General features: G+C 36.2%; 2 protein-coding genes across 7 annotated transcripts in view; both read left to right on the plus strand.

The window, feature by feature from the left end:
- Positions 1 to 16,667, plus strand: part of LOC131332499 (pathogenesis-related thaumatin-like protein 3.5) — a 117,023-nt gene that overhangs the window by 71,898 nt on the left and 28,458 nt on the right. Inside the window, exon 1 of one of the 5 annotated variants that reach the window (XM_058366776.1) lies at positions 7,942 to 7,948. The exons of 2 other annotated variants lie outside the window; for them this stretch is intronic. The gene's annotated coding sequence lies outside the window, so the exon portion shown is untranslated. Of the gene's footprint in view, positions 1 to 7,941; positions 7,949 to 9,999; positions 10,024 to 16,667 lie in introns of those variants that run through there. 2 more of the 5 variants (XM_058366774.1, XM_058366777.1) reach the window with 2 other exon arrangements.
- Positions 43 to 13,191, plus strand: LOC131332500 (pathogenesis-related protein 5-like). Of its 2 annotated transcripts, none has more exons than XM_058366784.1 (3): positions 43 to 116; positions 10,899 to 11,244; positions 12,625 to 13,191. In XM_058366784.1, exons 1-3 carry the CDS (start codon positions 59 to 61, stop codon positions 12,956 to 12,958), a joined length of 738 nt encoding a protein of 245 aa, XP_058222767.1. In that variant the 5' UTR covers positions 43 to 58; the 3' UTR covers positions 12,959 to 13,191. The 2 variants fall into 2 exon arrangements, with proteins under 2 accessions (XP_058222767.1, XP_058222766.1); XM_058366783.1 differs by lacking the exon at positions 43 to 116 and adding an exon at positions 9,939 to 10,100.

The raw sequence follows: 16,667 nt of genomic DNA on the forward strand, positions 1-16,667 counted from the left end.
CACGTCATACCCTTCTCTCTCTCTCTCTCTCTCTCTCTCTCTCTCTCGTATACAAACAATGGCGATTGAGCACAGCCTCTCTCTCCTCCTTGTTTCGCTTGCTGTTTTCTTCTTAGGTAAAATCCACCATTCTTCTATGCCGAGGAAGGAAGAAAAAAAAGAAAGGCCAAAACAAATCGGATCTAATTAGGGAAAATGACGGCCAATGATGTGTTTGATAATTAATACCCGCTAAGAATATTTTTGGCATTAACAAATATTTACATCATATCCTTGACGGATATTAGTTATCAAAATACGTTCTGGGCTAATTTTCCCATCTAACTAAGAGGGCTGTTGGCTATTGCTTGTTGGGTCAGGAGTGGCCTTATTGATTTGGTCACGCAACTACTCTACGAATAAATTTATGGGTCACGTCATAAAAGGCTTTGTTGAAATCGTCTCCAACACCAATTAATTTTAGAAGAGATAATAGAAAAATGGTCCGACATTATTTATTTTTATATGTCTTGATTTTTTTCGCATTTATGAATTATTGATTCTTCTTGTCAAGACGAATCAGGAAGTAAAAAATTATGCCTTTTATCAAAATATTTTTAAAAATATCCAAGATAAAACCCAAAAAAACTAGCTTTTAGGATTTTTCTTTGGATATTTTTGAAAATATTTGGATAAGAGTAAAATTTTCTACTTTTTCAATTTCTCTCTTCGAGATGAATGTATAATCCACAACAGTTGGACGCAAAACTAACAAATGCAAAAAAAATCAAATAAGAACAAAACAAGAAAATGTCACTAGAAACTTAGTTGAACAAGTTGTAATTTGACCTACATTTATGAAAAATATGCAGGACCCAGAGTATCAGCCACAGTATTCTGAGAAATGCTAAGTACAAAGAAAATTGGCAAAGAATTGACCCTTAAAGTGTACATGAACGGCTCAGATGCACTGCACACTGAATCTGGACCGTTCATGTACACTTTAAGGGTCAATTCTTTGCCTATTTTCTTTGTCCCTAGCACTCCTCCAGTATTCACCCTCGAGAATAATTGCAGCTACACAATTTGGGCTCACACATTATGCGGCAACGGCGTAGGCGTCCTTGGTGGCGGCGGCTTCGCATTGGCCCCTGGCGCATCAACCCAATTCCCGGCTCCAACCGGTTGGTCAGGCCGGTTCTGGGCCCGAACAGGTTGCAACTTTGACGGATCTAGCAACGGAGCATGCGTCACAGGTGACTGCGGCGGCTCGCTCCAGTGCACTGGAAGCGGCGTGCCTCCCGCCACGCTCGCCGAATTCACCCTCAACGATTGGTCAGGCATGGATTTCTATGACGTGAGTCTCGGGGACGGGTACCCTTATAAATTCATAGGTGTAGCTATGTGACAGTACATTGCCCTTTTAAGAAAAAGCAACTTTTCTCAGCAACATGACCTCCGTCAAATATTGGAGCAACCAACTTCATCATTCGATAAGTTCCGAAAAATAATAATAATTTGATGAAATCTTGGTTAGACCTCTCTCAAACTGTGTAGGTTTGTCACTTGCATGTAAGCGGTCATGTAGAATAATTTTGTGGTAAGCAAGGAGCCAATCAACACCACAAGAATCACAGAAGCCGCAAAACAGCACAACAACCTAACACCAAAATAGTCACAAATCAAAAGAAAACAACACTAAATCAAAACGGCAAACCGAGAGATACAAAACTGACAACCAAAAGTTAGTTTATTTATGGAATTGCAATTCCAAAGAGAGAGAAGCACCATTCTCGAGTTCAAGTTGATATTGGAGCTGCATTGATATTCCTTGCAGTAATTGAACTTGCTAACATCTTAAACACACGCACTCTCTCTCACACATTTTCCTACCATGGGAAACATGAAAGAAATAAAATTTGGGATTCTTGTGTTTAACCAATTTTGATTTATATATGGCTCATAAACTATGAATTATATGCTAGTGTCTGATTTACCAGCAGGTATGAATGTGTTGAAATTTGTGGAGTAACTAGTGTCTGATTTACTAACAGGTACAACGTTTGCATAGGAATACAGACCTCTGGAGGCATCGGCGATTGCAAGTATGCTGGCTGCATTGCTGACTTAAACGCAATCTGCCCGCCAGAATTGCAAGTGACTAGCGCCGGTTCAGTGGTCGCGTGCAAGAGCGCGTGCGAAGCTTTTAATACGCCGCAATACTGTTGCACCGGAAATTACTCGACGCCAGCGACCTGTCCACCAACACAGTACTCAGAGTTGTTCAAGCAGGCTTGATCACGTTTTGTCCACAATAAAAGAGTGGATGCACGTAAACAAGAATCGTAAATGTAATATTTGTAATATTGATACTTTATGAACGTAATTCCACAATAAAAGAGTGGGTGCACATATATATATATATATCAGTCCGTCTCCCGTAAGGACCACCTCATTTTAATAAAATGCGGACCTCCTTTTTCCGATTGAATTTCGATGATCCGAGCCGCTCAATGTGTTCAGAATGTGATTTTAAGGGTACCCGCGAGAAATCAGTAAAAAAAATGACTGAGAAGGGCTTCATCAGAGCAGTTTTTGTTTGTTTTTTATCGAACGGTTCAAACAAAAACTGCTCAAATGAAGCCCATCCCGGTCATTTTTTTTTCTGATTTCTAGCGAGTACCCTTAAAATCACGTTCTGAACACATTGAACGGCTCGGATCATCGAAATTCGATCGGAAAATGGAAAAAATGAGGAAGTCCGCATTTTAACTAAAATAAGGACTCCCTCATTTGAGACTGACTGTGTGTGTATATATATATATCCGTCTCAATGTTGTGATTTTTGATAAGGGTTTCTCTATTTTGTGGCTTATTGACGATGATTTAGGCCTTGTTCTTTCTGGGCTTTTGGGAGTTGTCCTTATTCAAAAAACTAAAATTCTAATAGTAGAGACGATTTGCAGAGAACCATGTAGAGAAAAACGCGTTTGGCCCCATCTCGGGTCCTGAAAAAATCTAGAAAAATATCCATAAATTTTTGAATATTATTTTATGGGGCCCTGTAAAAAATCAGCTCCAGCGGATATCGATAAGTATTACTTTTGGATTTGTAGGGGCTGTTATTTTTCTAGATTTTTTCGGGACCCGAGATGGGGCCAAACGCGTTTTTCTCTGCGTGGTTCTCTGCAAATCGTCTTTGCGGATAGCAGGGCTCTTCAAAAAAATTGCGTTTTTTTAGTTTTGCGCCAAATTTTTATGAATTATTAATTCTTCTCGACGAGATAAAAATCGGAATTTAAAATTTTTCTACTTTTGCACAAATATATTTGAAAATATTCAAGATAAAGCCTAAAAAACTGGCTTTTGGAGCTTTATTATGGATATATCCAAAAATATTTGTGTAAAAGTACAAAGTTTTGGAAATTCTGATTCCTCTTATCGAGACGAATCAATAATCCAAAAAAGTATTGCGCAAAACTAAAAAATACGGATATTTTTTAATAAGAGCAACATGCCCAAAAAAACTAAAGAGAACAAGGCCTAAACTATGAATAATGCAATCGATATTATTCCGGTAATGGTATGTACCGTACCAGTAGCAAAATTGGTACCATGCCCCGGTACGGTATTTAGAACCTTAGTTCAAATCACCTTTATAATCTATTTTCTCTCAACTTATCTTGTATAGGTGCAACATCTTCTATCTCACCAATATTAAAGAAAACAAATTGGGGTTGGTCCCTATTGTAAAGAAGGGCGAGGAAGATAATGGTATGGTCCCTAATCTTAAGGACGGGGAGTGGCTAATGATGAGGCAGTTGAGGGCATCCAACTTGTTGCATGTTGACCTCAACCCTGTTGAGGAGCCTATTTTTGGGGTGAGTTCTTCACGTACGTGAAGCCAATGGAGTTGAAATGCAGAGAAGAGCTGGAAGTAACATTCCTGCAGTTAGACCGTCTTCGGATGCCATTCTTAAATTGGAGAGGAGAGTAATGAGAGTCAGAAGATCAGAGAGGAAAATTAAAAAGAAAAAACTTATTGCGGAGGTTGAAGCCAATTTTGATAAATTGAAGCCTAGAAACAAAAAAGGCCCTTATTTCTCGTTGTTCTTTAAGGAAGCTCGCAAGATATTGGATGTAGGTCACGCTTTGGGTATTGAAATTAGAGGAGGGAGAAATCATAATCCGAAGAAATTTGTTGAGATGCAAGAGGAAGAATTAAGGAATAGGATCCATGCTTTAGATGATTTAGAGGTGGAGTTTGTCTCGGAGGACGAAGGCAACCTGGAGGATGGAGCGTCTCTCTCTCTGGATTTTTAATCTCGAGTTTTTTTGGTGGGTTTGGGGTGTGCCGGGTGTTTAGTTTTCTATGTTTTTGTTTTTTGGTGTTCGTTTGGTTGTTTGGGCTGGTTTGGGAGCTTTAAGCTTGTTTTGGTTTTTGGTTGTTTTTGAGTTTTTGGGTTCTTGGTTGTTTTTTATTTTTGGTGTCCGATTGACATCTTGTCTGCCTTTAGGTCTCGAGTGGCTTTTCGCCGGTATGCCATTGATCCTTTTAATATTTGTAATCTTTTATAAAGATTAATAATTTTTTTTGCTTAGAAAAAAAAAATCCGATTTGTTCTATAAAAGGGACGGGGAAGTATTCCCTTACAAAATGAGAACTTTAGCAAATAGACCACTTTGATGTCATTATAAGGAGTTTGATTTGTTCACTCCATTAATAAATCCTTTTTCCTTAGAAAAAAAATTAAAAAATCCGATTTGTTCTATAAAGGGACGGGGGAGTATTCCCATACAAAAATTAGACAACTTTAGCAAATGGACCACTTTGCTGTCATTATAAGAAGTTTGATTTGTTCACTCCATTAGCGTGCACCGAACGTGACTGGAACAAAAATCAAACTATCTTTTTAATCAACTAGCATTGTGTTCGTTCATTTTTTGTTCTCTTAGATGAGGCGTTGGAAATCTTGGGAGGAAGAAACTCAAACAACTGAGTACCAAGTTGAAAATGGAACGGAAAATGCATTCTAATTTTCCAAAAAGATCAGATTTACATAATCCCAATGAGCGTTTGGTTATACACCCCAAAGTTAAAGTGAAGTTCCTGTTCTTATTTATGCAGTAGTACATCATAAGAAACAAGATAAGTAGGAAAAACATGTACCGCACGGCGTGCATATATCACCAACCTATATTATTGGCACGAGATTTTGTGGGGATATAATGCATTTGGGAATCGAAAAAAATGTCACGAGTCACGAATTCGACACGAATCTTGTGATTTAATCTGATTAACATTCTACGTACATACCGTAAAAGAGCGTGTCTATTATAGTACTTCCTTCCTGCATGTACATATTACTGAACATATGATATTCTTCATTAGTCATTTGAGTAGTTACGCCAAAGAGTAATTAGCTCCATGAAATATCAATTTGAAAAGAAAATGGGTTAATTTTAGAAATAGTCCCTCTAGTTTGCATGCAATCTCGATTTTGTCCCTCTAGTACTAATTGCATCATTTTTAACCCTATAGTTTATATTTTGTCTCATTTTGGTCCCTCTCACTGACGGTGTTGTTAGAACTAACGGAACACTGGGGCAAAATTGACATTTCACTCGTAGAGGGACGAAATTGAGACAAAATGCAAACTAGAGGGGCTGTTTTAAAAAAGTTACATTTTATTTTTGATTTTGCAAAGACAAACTCATATCTAATATATTTCCCACCTTAATTATTTTTCTTTGATTGAATAATCAAAATATCTTTGGGGAAATAAAAAATATTATTTTAGAATATAATACAGATAATATTATGAAATTTGAAAAGAATCCCTTAGTTAAATAATTTACATTGGGTTTTTACTTTCAATGGATTTATCTTGATTTTTACAATCCCATTATGTTCTTTTTTACGCTATTAGAAAAAAGAAAAATATTTCGTAACAAAATGTTTCATCACAACTTTTTCCTTATTCACCAAAAAAAAAAAAATCTTTATTTTCCCTATTAGAAATAAAGAAAAATGTTTCATATAGAGATTAACAAAGTGTTTCATAACAATTTTTTTTTTTTTTTTTGGGTAATCGCATAGAAAAGAACATATATAACGGGATTGTAAAAATTAAGATAAATCCATTGGAAAAAAATCGATGCAAAGATATTTAACTAAGGGATGCTTATCGAATTTCATAATATTATCAGTAATATATTTGAAAATAATTTTTTTAATTTCCTCAATACATTTTGATTATTCAATTAGAGAAAGATTTTAGGTGTGAGTTTGTCTTTGCAAAATAAAAAAAATGTAAATTTTCTAAAATAGTCCCTCTTGTTTATATTTTGTCTCAATTTCGTCCCTCTAACAGCGAAATGTCAATTTTACCCATGAGTTCCGTTAGTTTTACTAACACCGTCAGTGAGAGGGACCAAATTGAGACAAAATATAAACTATAGGGTTAAAAATGACACAATTAATTCTTAGGGATGAAATTGAAATTGCACGGAAACTAGAGGGACTATTTCTAAAATTAACCCAAAGAAAATTGATATTCGCGCTTCACTTTTTACTGATAACGCTTCACTTTATTCATAAAGTTAGTGGTAACTTCACGTTAAAATTAGAGCGCCATCAGTAAAAAGTGGAGCACGAAAATTAGTTTTCTTTGAAAATAGCATCAAAGTTTTATTCTAGTGTCACAAATCGCAATATACGTGTCCAAATTTGTGTTGCTAGTTTTGTATCTTCCGTCTATTCTAGTAACTTATGATATTCGGACTAGTTTAAGTGAACCTGAACATCTATTAGAGATCAATTCTACTCATCATCAGAGTTTTTTGTATCTTCCGTCTATTCTCGTAACTTATGATATTCAGATTAATTAGTTTAAGTGCACCTGAACATCTATTAGAGATCAATCCCACCCGTCGTCAAAGTTATTGATAATATCTAAATAATTTTGTACGTGAGACTTACGGGGGAATAAACTTAAAGAAAAGTGTTGAAATGATCGAGTATTTGCCTTTCATTTCTAGTGCTATTTTTCAACTTTCCAATATTTTATATGTCAAGCACGTTTTAAAAATGGTTTTGGTGACCTGGTCGAGTCAAGGGTCGAGTCAAGAGTCGAGTTCTTGATTTCCTATCTTGGAAAAAAGTTCTTTGACTTTTATAACCTCCGTCCTAAAATATTTGTCTGATCCGCAAAACGAAAATTAAAAAGTAATGCATTTCTTTCAAAAAAAATTTAAACTTTTTTCATAAATTAAAAAAACTCATCGATATTTAGTGAATTGTTGAAAAAATAATCAAATTTTTTTGCAAAAATTATGTTATTTTTACATCCTCGTTTTGCAGACCGGACAAACATTTTGGGACGGTGAGAGTATTTTTTTTCGTGATGTTTTCCTCCTGTTGTTTTATTCCGTTGTATTCTTGACATTTTTGTTGCTTTCACACGAATAGACTTTAAAAAATGAACCGAAACTTCCAAATACCACGCATACTATTCTTACGAGATTAACTTCTTTACGGAAGAGATGCAAATGTAGGGTTTGCACCACCGCCATGTGCGGGTCTCTTGACAGTTTCTTTCAATAATTTGAAGTCCTTATTTTGTGAGGCCCGCAGAGTAGTGTATCCATGCAAAAAATCGTTTTGACCCAACACTGATGGGTATATCAAATATTAAATTTTCGATTATAAAATCGACAGCGTGGATCATTTTAACTTTAAAAAAATATTGACAGAATCCAGGCCATCGATTTTATAAATCAAAATTCAATTTTTGACATACCTATCAAACTGCTTTTTTTTACAGAGATACATTACTCTGCAGACCCTACAAGATGAACAATGAAAAAGATAATCTCATAAAAAAAAATTAACAATATCATTTGGAATTCGTTTTGTTATAAATGCAACGACCCATGTACAACTGCAATCACCTTCCCCTCTCTCTCTTGTCATAAGAAACAAGAAAAGTAGGAAAAACATGTACCGTGTGGCGTGCATATATCACCAACCTATATTATTGGCACGAGATCTTGTGGGAATATAATGCATTTGGGAAATCACCACGAGTTTGACACGAATCTTATGATATTACCTTACTAACATTCTACGTACACACCGTAAAAGAGTATGTATTATAGTACTTCCTTCTCGTATGTACATATTACTCAACATATAATGTTATTATTCTTCATTAGAAATGTAGTGATAATTACTCATAAATGATAAATATTTAATAAAGTATAAGTAACCTCCATAAAAACTGATGCAACTTAAAGGACTACGAAAATAGCAGTGCTACGTACGTAACATTTTTGTTAGTCATTTGAGTAGTTGCGCCAAGGAGTAATTAGCTCCCTGAAATATCAATTTGAAAATAGCCTCAAAAGTTTTATTCTAGCGTCACAAATCGCAATATGCGTGTCCAAATTTATGTCGTTGGTTTTGTAACTTCCGTCTATTCTCATAACTTATGATACTCGGATTAGTTTAAGTGCATCTGAATATCTATTACAGATCAATTATACTTATCATCAGAGTTTTTTGTATCTTCTGTCTATTCTCCTATCTTATGATACTCGGATTAATTAGTTTAAGTGCACTTGAATATCTATTACAGATCAATTCCACTCATCATCAGAGTTATTGATAATATCTATAAATAATTTTGTACGTGAAACTTACGAGGGAATAAACTTGAAGAAAAGTGTTGAAAAGATCAAAGTCTGTGTCATTTCTAGAAACTCCCAGATGGAGTGCTATTTTTCGACTTTCCAAAACACACGGTGCTACGGTTCCTGACCCCAAAAGGGATCCCGATGCCCCACCGGGCTCATTCTGGCCACTAGATGGTCAATCCGAGCCGTCTAAAAATTCTAAAAAAAAAAAAACGAGTGGGCCGTCATGAGAATCAACGGTATCCGATGTGTGTAGGTGCTCGATTCAAACACTCTATGTTTTTGTAACGAATCGGCCGTTTGATGGCCTGGTGAAGCGTCAGGATCCGATCGGGATCCTTTTGGTCAAGAACCATAGACTTTTCGTTTCAAAAAATACTACTCCGTAGTAGTATTCTATTTTGATACTCCTATGTGTTTTAAAAATGGTTTTGGTAACCTCGTCCAGTCAGGGGGGGACCTGCTGTCCCTTCAAGGGACAGCAGCAGCGTGCTGTCCCGGCCGAGGGGATCCCAGTTCGATCTTGCTCCGATGATCGAAAATGTTCATTTTGTAGAGCTTGTCGAGTTGAATCAATATGCAAAAAATCAATTTAATCGGATATCATGAAGTGCCTGATCGGAACACATATAACTTGCCAATAATGGATTCTAGTAGATTTGATCCAATGTTTTGGATCCATTCTTTTCAAGACAAAAAAGTTTCGATTGGGCACTTAATGATTTTCAATCGAGTTGATTGCTTACATACTTGTTTAAGTCAATAAGCTCTACGAAGTGAACGTTTCTGATCGTTAGAACGAGACCGGAGCACAGCCTCCTTAGCCGAGACAGCAGGCTGCTGTCCCTTTCCCCCAACTCCGTCGAGGCTGCTGTCCCTTTCCCCCAACTCCGTCGAGTCGGTCGAGTCAAGGGTCAGTCACTGACTTTTATAATGAACTTCCTGTGGCTACAACAAGTTCTTGATTTCCAATCTTGGGAAAAAAGTTCTTGAGTTCATTTGAACCGCTTATTTTGTGGAGCCTGCAGAGTACTGTATTTATGCAAAAAATTGTTTTGATTCAATATTGATAAGTATATCAAAAATTAAATTTTGGATTATAAAATCGACTGCGTGGATCATTTTAACTTAAAAAACTATTGACAGAATTCAGGTCATCTATTTTATAAATCAAAATTCAATTTTTGATATACCTATCAATCTGATTTATAACATAACAATATTACTCTGCAAGTCCTACAAGATGAACAATGAAAAATATAATCTCATAAAAAAATATCATTTGGAATTCGTTTTGTTATAAATACCGCGACCCATGTACAACTGCAATCACCCCTCTCTCTCTCTCTCTCTTGCAACGATAATGGCGATTAATTATCACAGAGTCTCTCTCCTCCTTGTTTCACTTGCTTTTTTCTTCCAAGGTAAAAGCAATCCACCATTCTTTTCTTCTGAGATCAAACTTGCGATTGAAATGGCGTGTGTTCTATTCTATCATGGGTTATTTTCTTATTTTAGGTGTGTTCCACAGACTAAAATACAGTAAGTACTTATAATTTAAAATTAAAATAGTGTATCGTGAGATAATGATCTCTTGTAAAGCAGGAAAAAAGTACTTAAAAAAATAAGAACTTTTAAAAAATGGGGCCTTAATTATTTGCTTATCCTGCATTTGGATCTAGACACACACTATGTGTATGAGTCTGGATGCATGCATAAAAAGTAAACCCGATAATAAGACATTAAGCAGCGATAATTGAACAACCCTAAATTCTCTAAAGCTACATTCTTGCAAAAAAAAAAAAAAAATAGTCTAAAATTTATTTCGATATTTTTTACTTTTTGTTTAGTTTTTTGTCAAAATTTTTAGAATTAATCTTCCATTTCGACGAGAGAAATCAAAAAAGTATAAACATGCTGACTTATATTGAAAAAAGTTCATATAAGACAACAATTTAGATAATAAAAAAAAAAAGACAATTGTTTGGTATTTTTCATCTTTAGTAATTTTTTTTTGCTTTTAGTCATAATTTTTACTTTTTAAATTTCTCTTGTCGAGACAGATGATTAATCAAAAAAATATGACGTAAATCTAACAAAAATTTAAAGAAAACTAGCAAAACACACAAAATGAAGTAGAGAAAAAAGTTTACAAGAACGGAAGTCGATTTCTGATTGCCTAGAGTTACTAATCTGACCCATGCCCATTGACGCAAATGCAGGATCCAGAGTATCGGCACGCGATACAGTATTCACCCTAAAAAACCTTTGTAGCTATACAATTTGGCCCGGCACATTAGCAGGAAACAATGGCGCCGTCCTTGGCGGTGGCGGCTTCTCACTGGCCTCCGGTGCATCAAACCAACTCTCAGCCCCACCCGGTTGGTCGGGCCGGTTTTGGGGTCGAACAGGTTGCAACTTCGACGCATCGGGCAACGGACAATGCACTACTGGTGACTGCGGTGGCAAGCTCATGTGCACTGGAAGCGGCGTGCCACCTGTCACGCTGGCGGAATTCACCATCGGTAGCGGTACTCAGGATTTCTATGACGTGAGCCTCGTGGACGGGTACGGTTGTAAGTTTAAGAGAGTAGAATTGCATATAATTAATGTATGGTTCTGTTTCTAACAAAAGTCATCACTCCATGGATTTCTATGATGTGAGCCTGGTTTAACAAAAGTTGTTTCTCATGAATGTGATTTGAAATGATTTCTACATTTCATTTTTTTATTATAGCACGCTTTTTTCTTGTCCTTTAGTGAGAAAAATACACACAAAAATTTTATTAAAAAACAAGAATTAGAGTGCCATAATCAAAAAATAGAATGTAGAAATCATTTTCCTTTCACTTAACTTAAAAATTGGAGTAAAAAAAGTTTGTGCTCTGAAAAGTAGTACACTTTCCTACAAATTTCCTTCTCAATATAACCAAATTAAATTAAGTTCATGATCAATAAAACACTTGGCTTCGCTCTAAATAATAATTAAACCCGTAAATCACAAGCTTTGACCATTAGACTAACCCTTGGAGTTTTCGCGCGTCTAATTAATTAGGCCATGTTTCCACTAACATTTCTTATCATCTCGACGCCACAGAGTAGTAGTTTGCCTAAACTTAGATGCTTTTATATTCAATTCCTTGCTCCATTCTATTAACAATTATAAATTCAATTCCTTGCTCCATTTTATTAACAATTATTGATCGTGTGATTTCTCGTGGTATTTGTAGTCCAGTATAACCTTGGCAAAAAAAAAATCGCAACATACTGACACAAAAGATAAAATAGAATGGGTCACACACACACACACAAAAGGTCAGAAAGTTGCCTAGATTTCTTGCTAAAAATAGAACAAAATTCACCTCCGTCTTTCTTTTCTTTTCTTTTTTTGTGATTTATCTGGCATAGATAGAACATAAATTAAACATAGTTCTAGGGAGCTTAACTCCCCTTACATCATCAAGGATAATCTGATTAATACAATTCAGAATCGACTGAATAACAACAAGGCTATTACAAATATTATTACTAATATTTGCTTTTGTATTTGCTTTTACAATGGCATCCGCACTTCGATTGGCCTCCCAGTACACATCATGCACCTCCGTCTTTCTTTGATCAATACTAGGGGTGCTGTTTCAATTTTCAAATTCCGTAAGGACTGATTCTGAAAATCAAAATCTAAAAGCATCAAAATTTGAAGAGTCACATATTAGATCTAATGGTATCTTGTGAAGGACAAAGTTCAAGGTTATTTTTTTCTCCTTGAGATACGAACCAATAAGATTTCATTTCGATGTAATTACATCACGTACCGTTGTACAAGGGTGCATTACAGCATCGCTAATCCCCTACTGAAATTAGTGTGCGTTCGAGCTATAATGTTAATTATGTGGAATATATAATGTTATAATTACGTGGAATAACTAGTGTCTAATTTCCCAACAGGTACAATGTGGGCATAGGAATACAGCCCTCAGGTGGCACCGGTGATTGCAAGTATGCTGGCTGTGTTGCTGACTTAAACGCAAACTGCCCGCCAGAACTACAAGTGACCAACGCTGGTTCTACAGTCGCATGCAAAAGCGCGTGCGCAGCTTTTAATAAGCCAGAATATTGTTGCACTGGTGATTACTCGACGCCAGCGACGTGCCCACCGACAGACTACTCAAAGATTTTCAAGCAGTCTTGCCCTGACGCCTATAGCTATGCTTATGATGATGAGACCAGTACTTTTACTTGTTCCGGGGCGGATTATTTGATCACGTTTTGCCCATCATGAATGTAAACTGTTCGAATTAGAATAAATTAGGCCCTCTATTGTGGCCTTGTTTTAGGCCTTTTATTTTTGGCCTTTTATTTTCGATCTTTCCTTTTTCATCTGGTAACTGGATCTATACACTCATGGCTAATACTCAATTACTCATTGTTGAGTTACGCGATGTTAAATAATATCTGTACTGCTACTTTACGAAAATAATTCCACAATAAATTCTTAGTGGATTTGAATATTTACGTCCCGGTGTTATGTGGTGATTTCTGTTGTGGATTTTGGGGTTTTATTTGGTTGCTTCACTATTCTGTTGCTTATTTTTGATGGTTTAATAAAAACATAAGAACTTCCAAAACGTAGTCTCGTCGAGATGAACTATTAAACCCTTTTCTTAAAAAAATAGAGTTCGACCAAGTTCGTTTCATGCCGATAACGAACAAGTTGTTAATTTGTGTTTCCGGTGACCCACCTCACAAGTCACACATGTCGCTCTCATACTATTTTTTTTTTATAATCAGATGTCCGAAACAACTTACACGAATCTCAACTAATTAATCATGGCTATCGTAAACCCACCGTCCCCTAGCAGGGAACCACTTGAAGCCGATCGAAGTAAATGCTCCGTATAGATTAACCCCAAAGGTAGTTGATAACACTTGAGAGATTTCGAACCTGAGACTTTAAGAGAGAACAAACTCCTAATTCTCAGACCTTGGCTTGACCACTAGGCCTACTCTTCGGTCGCTATGATACCATTTGTAGTGCAACGTAGGTTGCTCACGCGCACAACCAGACACATAGAGTTAACGTGGTTTGGCTGGAATATCCTTCCCCACAAAGAATAAACGTCTTCATGAATCATTATTAACAAGTCGGAAAATAGATCGACTTACAAATTATAAGGCTCGAACCCACTCTCTCTGATCTCTCTACAGGTCTGTCTCTCTCTTGGTTCTACCGTGTGTTTATTGTTGATTTGAATCCTTCATCTTATAGACTCTATATAGTAGAGTATTCATGCAAAAAATTAACTTGATCAGACATCGATAGGAGTATCAAAAATTGAATTTTACTTTGTAAAATGGATAGTTTATCTTTATTATTGACAGAAATCAGATCTTCCATTTTATAAACCAAAATTCAAATTTTGATAAATCTATCGACTTCTGATCAAGTTGATTTTTTGTATGGCAATACTATATTGTGTGTCTTAAAATATGAACGGTTTAGATTATAACAATAGACACTCAGTGAGACCCATAATAGGCGGTGGTAGAAAAATGGGATTTTACACCAGCGGTGGATAGAATTTATTCTCTTTTCTCCCACCCTCTAAATATAGAAGATCAAAATTCAAGACTCTCAAATAGAAGAGAATTAAAAGGATGGATTGGAGTGATTTGATACTCTCGAATAGAAACATAGAGTATGGGTCGGAGATACGTGCTTGCAAGGTTTCAATAGATACACTGGCCTAGCATCTCACCTTAATTGCAGCAGATTTTGGGCTTTCAGGGATGGCCTCAAATGAGTCAAATCTGGCTATCAATCGATCAATCGATGCGCTGGAAGTGGAAACTGCTTCACAACTGTCCAGATTTGGGTGGAGGCGATGGAGCCTAGGGGCTAGTAGGGGTGGTCTCTCCCCCTACGATTCTAAAACCGCCCTCCCCCCTTACGATTCTAAAAAAATATTACTATTACATTGAAAAAAAATTATTATCAAAATATGTAGTCTTGCGCCGATCTAGAAATATAGCTCGCCCCCTTACGCGAAAATTCTGGCTCCTGGCTCCGTGCGTGGGCTAGCACATTTGGAGTCATTTTTTCCGCTTCTTTCTTCTTTTTTTTTCTTTTGAGGAATAGCAATAAATATATAGATAATGAAACAGTTTACAAGAGATTACAACCAGAGCATACATAAAACTATAAAACAACCATAAAATTAACAGCTACTAATCAAAAGGGAAAGCAACAGCAGCTCTATGCAAAAATAGGAGATCTCCTGCTAATGTTTGGTGCGTAAAGCATCTCAGAGCCCGCTTTGCCAGTAAATGGGCCGGTCCAACATCCTTGTGACGAACCTTGGAGATCTTGCAAGAAGAGAGTTTGGCTATGCCATTCTTCAGGTTGCGCAACAAAAATCTGTCAGCGGTAGTGACGGTCAGTCTGGCCTCCTATCTGCAAGATTGCATTTAAACAATGTGTCAACTCCTTCGTTAAACTACTCGAAAATTCTTCCAACAGGGAGAAAATCATGACCAGAAGTTTAAACAATTACAACAAATAAATATAAGTCAAGTACAAGAAAACAAGTTCAAAAAGTATTTTTTCTAGAAAATTGATTTCCGCGCTCCACTTTTTGCTGATGACGCTCCACTTCTAATGTGAAGTTACTAGTAACTTTATGAACAAAGTAGAGCACTATCAGTAAAAAGTGGAGCGCGAAAATCAAAATCCTTTTTCTATTCTATGTTTTTGGTTATTGCTAGAAATTTACCCAAAAGCGTTGATTAATCGATGTTCTAATAATTCGAATACGTTTCGAAAGTCTTGTGATAAACTGATCGCTTCTTTACGATGTTGATTGCTATGGATGGGATTGCCGTGCTTAATTTAATTTCAATGGTGACAATGGAGGATTGACGGTGGGTCTTGAATCGACACCAAATGAAGAGCCCGTCACCTATTTTATCAACTAATTAAGTTATGTGGCGTCTTCTTTCCGACATAAATGAGAATGCTATTCGATGGTGATCGTGGTACTATTAATCTCATCATTTTAAAATTGATAATAAAATAATAAGTGGGGAGTTCACGTTGGCCTCTAATTGGGTGGTTAAGTTAATTAAGCCACTCATTCATAATTTCCAAAAATTAGTGGGCAGAAAAATCAATTAATATATTGAGGTAAACTCTATTAATTAAGATAAGAAAGACAGCAAAATTAGACCTTATTAGAATTTCCAATTCATCAATGTCTCCTTTCAGTAGCATTTTTTTTATTCTTCTATCTAAATCTCAAATGCTCAGAGTACCGACCAAGTGGTTGCTTGCAGCCCCAGTGGCGACCCCTTGGCGGGGTTCTTGAAAGCGGTGCTGAGCAGCCGATTCAACAATCGACAATTGAGATCTTGATCGAGCAATAGACGCGCGATTCAGATCTGTATGTGCTTAGATTAAATTCGAGTTGTTCGTGTCAAAATGAACGACCGAATGCTGCTCGATACCCGCTTAGCACCGAGATGCCTGGCAGCATCCCCGGGTTCCTCCTCCTGCAATCAAATTGACCAACACTATTTGAAAGTAAACAACATAACATGGGTGACAAGTAGGAAAGTGATATCAAGAAAAAGTTAAAACCCTTCCGAGAATTATCACAAGAAAACAAAAACCGGCGTTCTGAGATTGTAAGTCCGTACCGTAACGACATGTGTGGTGTGGGGTGGCTGCAAGACTTTAGGTCAGCGGGGATAAAAAGGTGTAACAAATATTTTAATTACACAGGATCAAAAACTATATATTTTATTTACACACCATTATATAAAATGAAGATATACTTATTTTGGTTAAAAATTCTCGGACATAATTTAGTATGTTTTGTTGAGATACATGATCTATTTACTCACAAATTTTAATAAATTTTTATTTAGTATGATTGTTTCGAACGATCGAATGCAGACAATATTGAAGAAATATAAAACTATATGTAAAAACC

The sequence above is a fragment of the Rhododendron vialii genome, chromosome 7a (genome assembly GCF_030253575.1).
Source record: "Rhododendron vialii isolate Sample 1 chromosome 7a, ASM3025357v1".
NCBI classification, from domain to species: domain Eukaryota; kingdom Viridiplantae; phylum Streptophyta; class Magnoliopsida; order Ericales; family Ericaceae; genus Rhododendron; species Rhododendron vialii.

Coding starts and splice junctions, on each gene's coding strand:
- LOC131332500 (XM_058366783.1), top strand. CDS start 9,992: ATGTACAACTGCAATCACCCCTCTCTCTCTCTCTCTCTTGCAACGATA. Junction 10,101..10,898: donor ACTTGCTTTTTTCTTCCAAG/GTAAAAGCAATC, acceptor ACGCAAATGCAG/GATCCAGAGTATCGGCACGC. Junction 11,245..12,624: donor GACGTGAGCCTCGTGGACGG/GTACGGTTGTAA, acceptor ATTTCCCAACAG/GTACAATGTGGGCATAGGAA.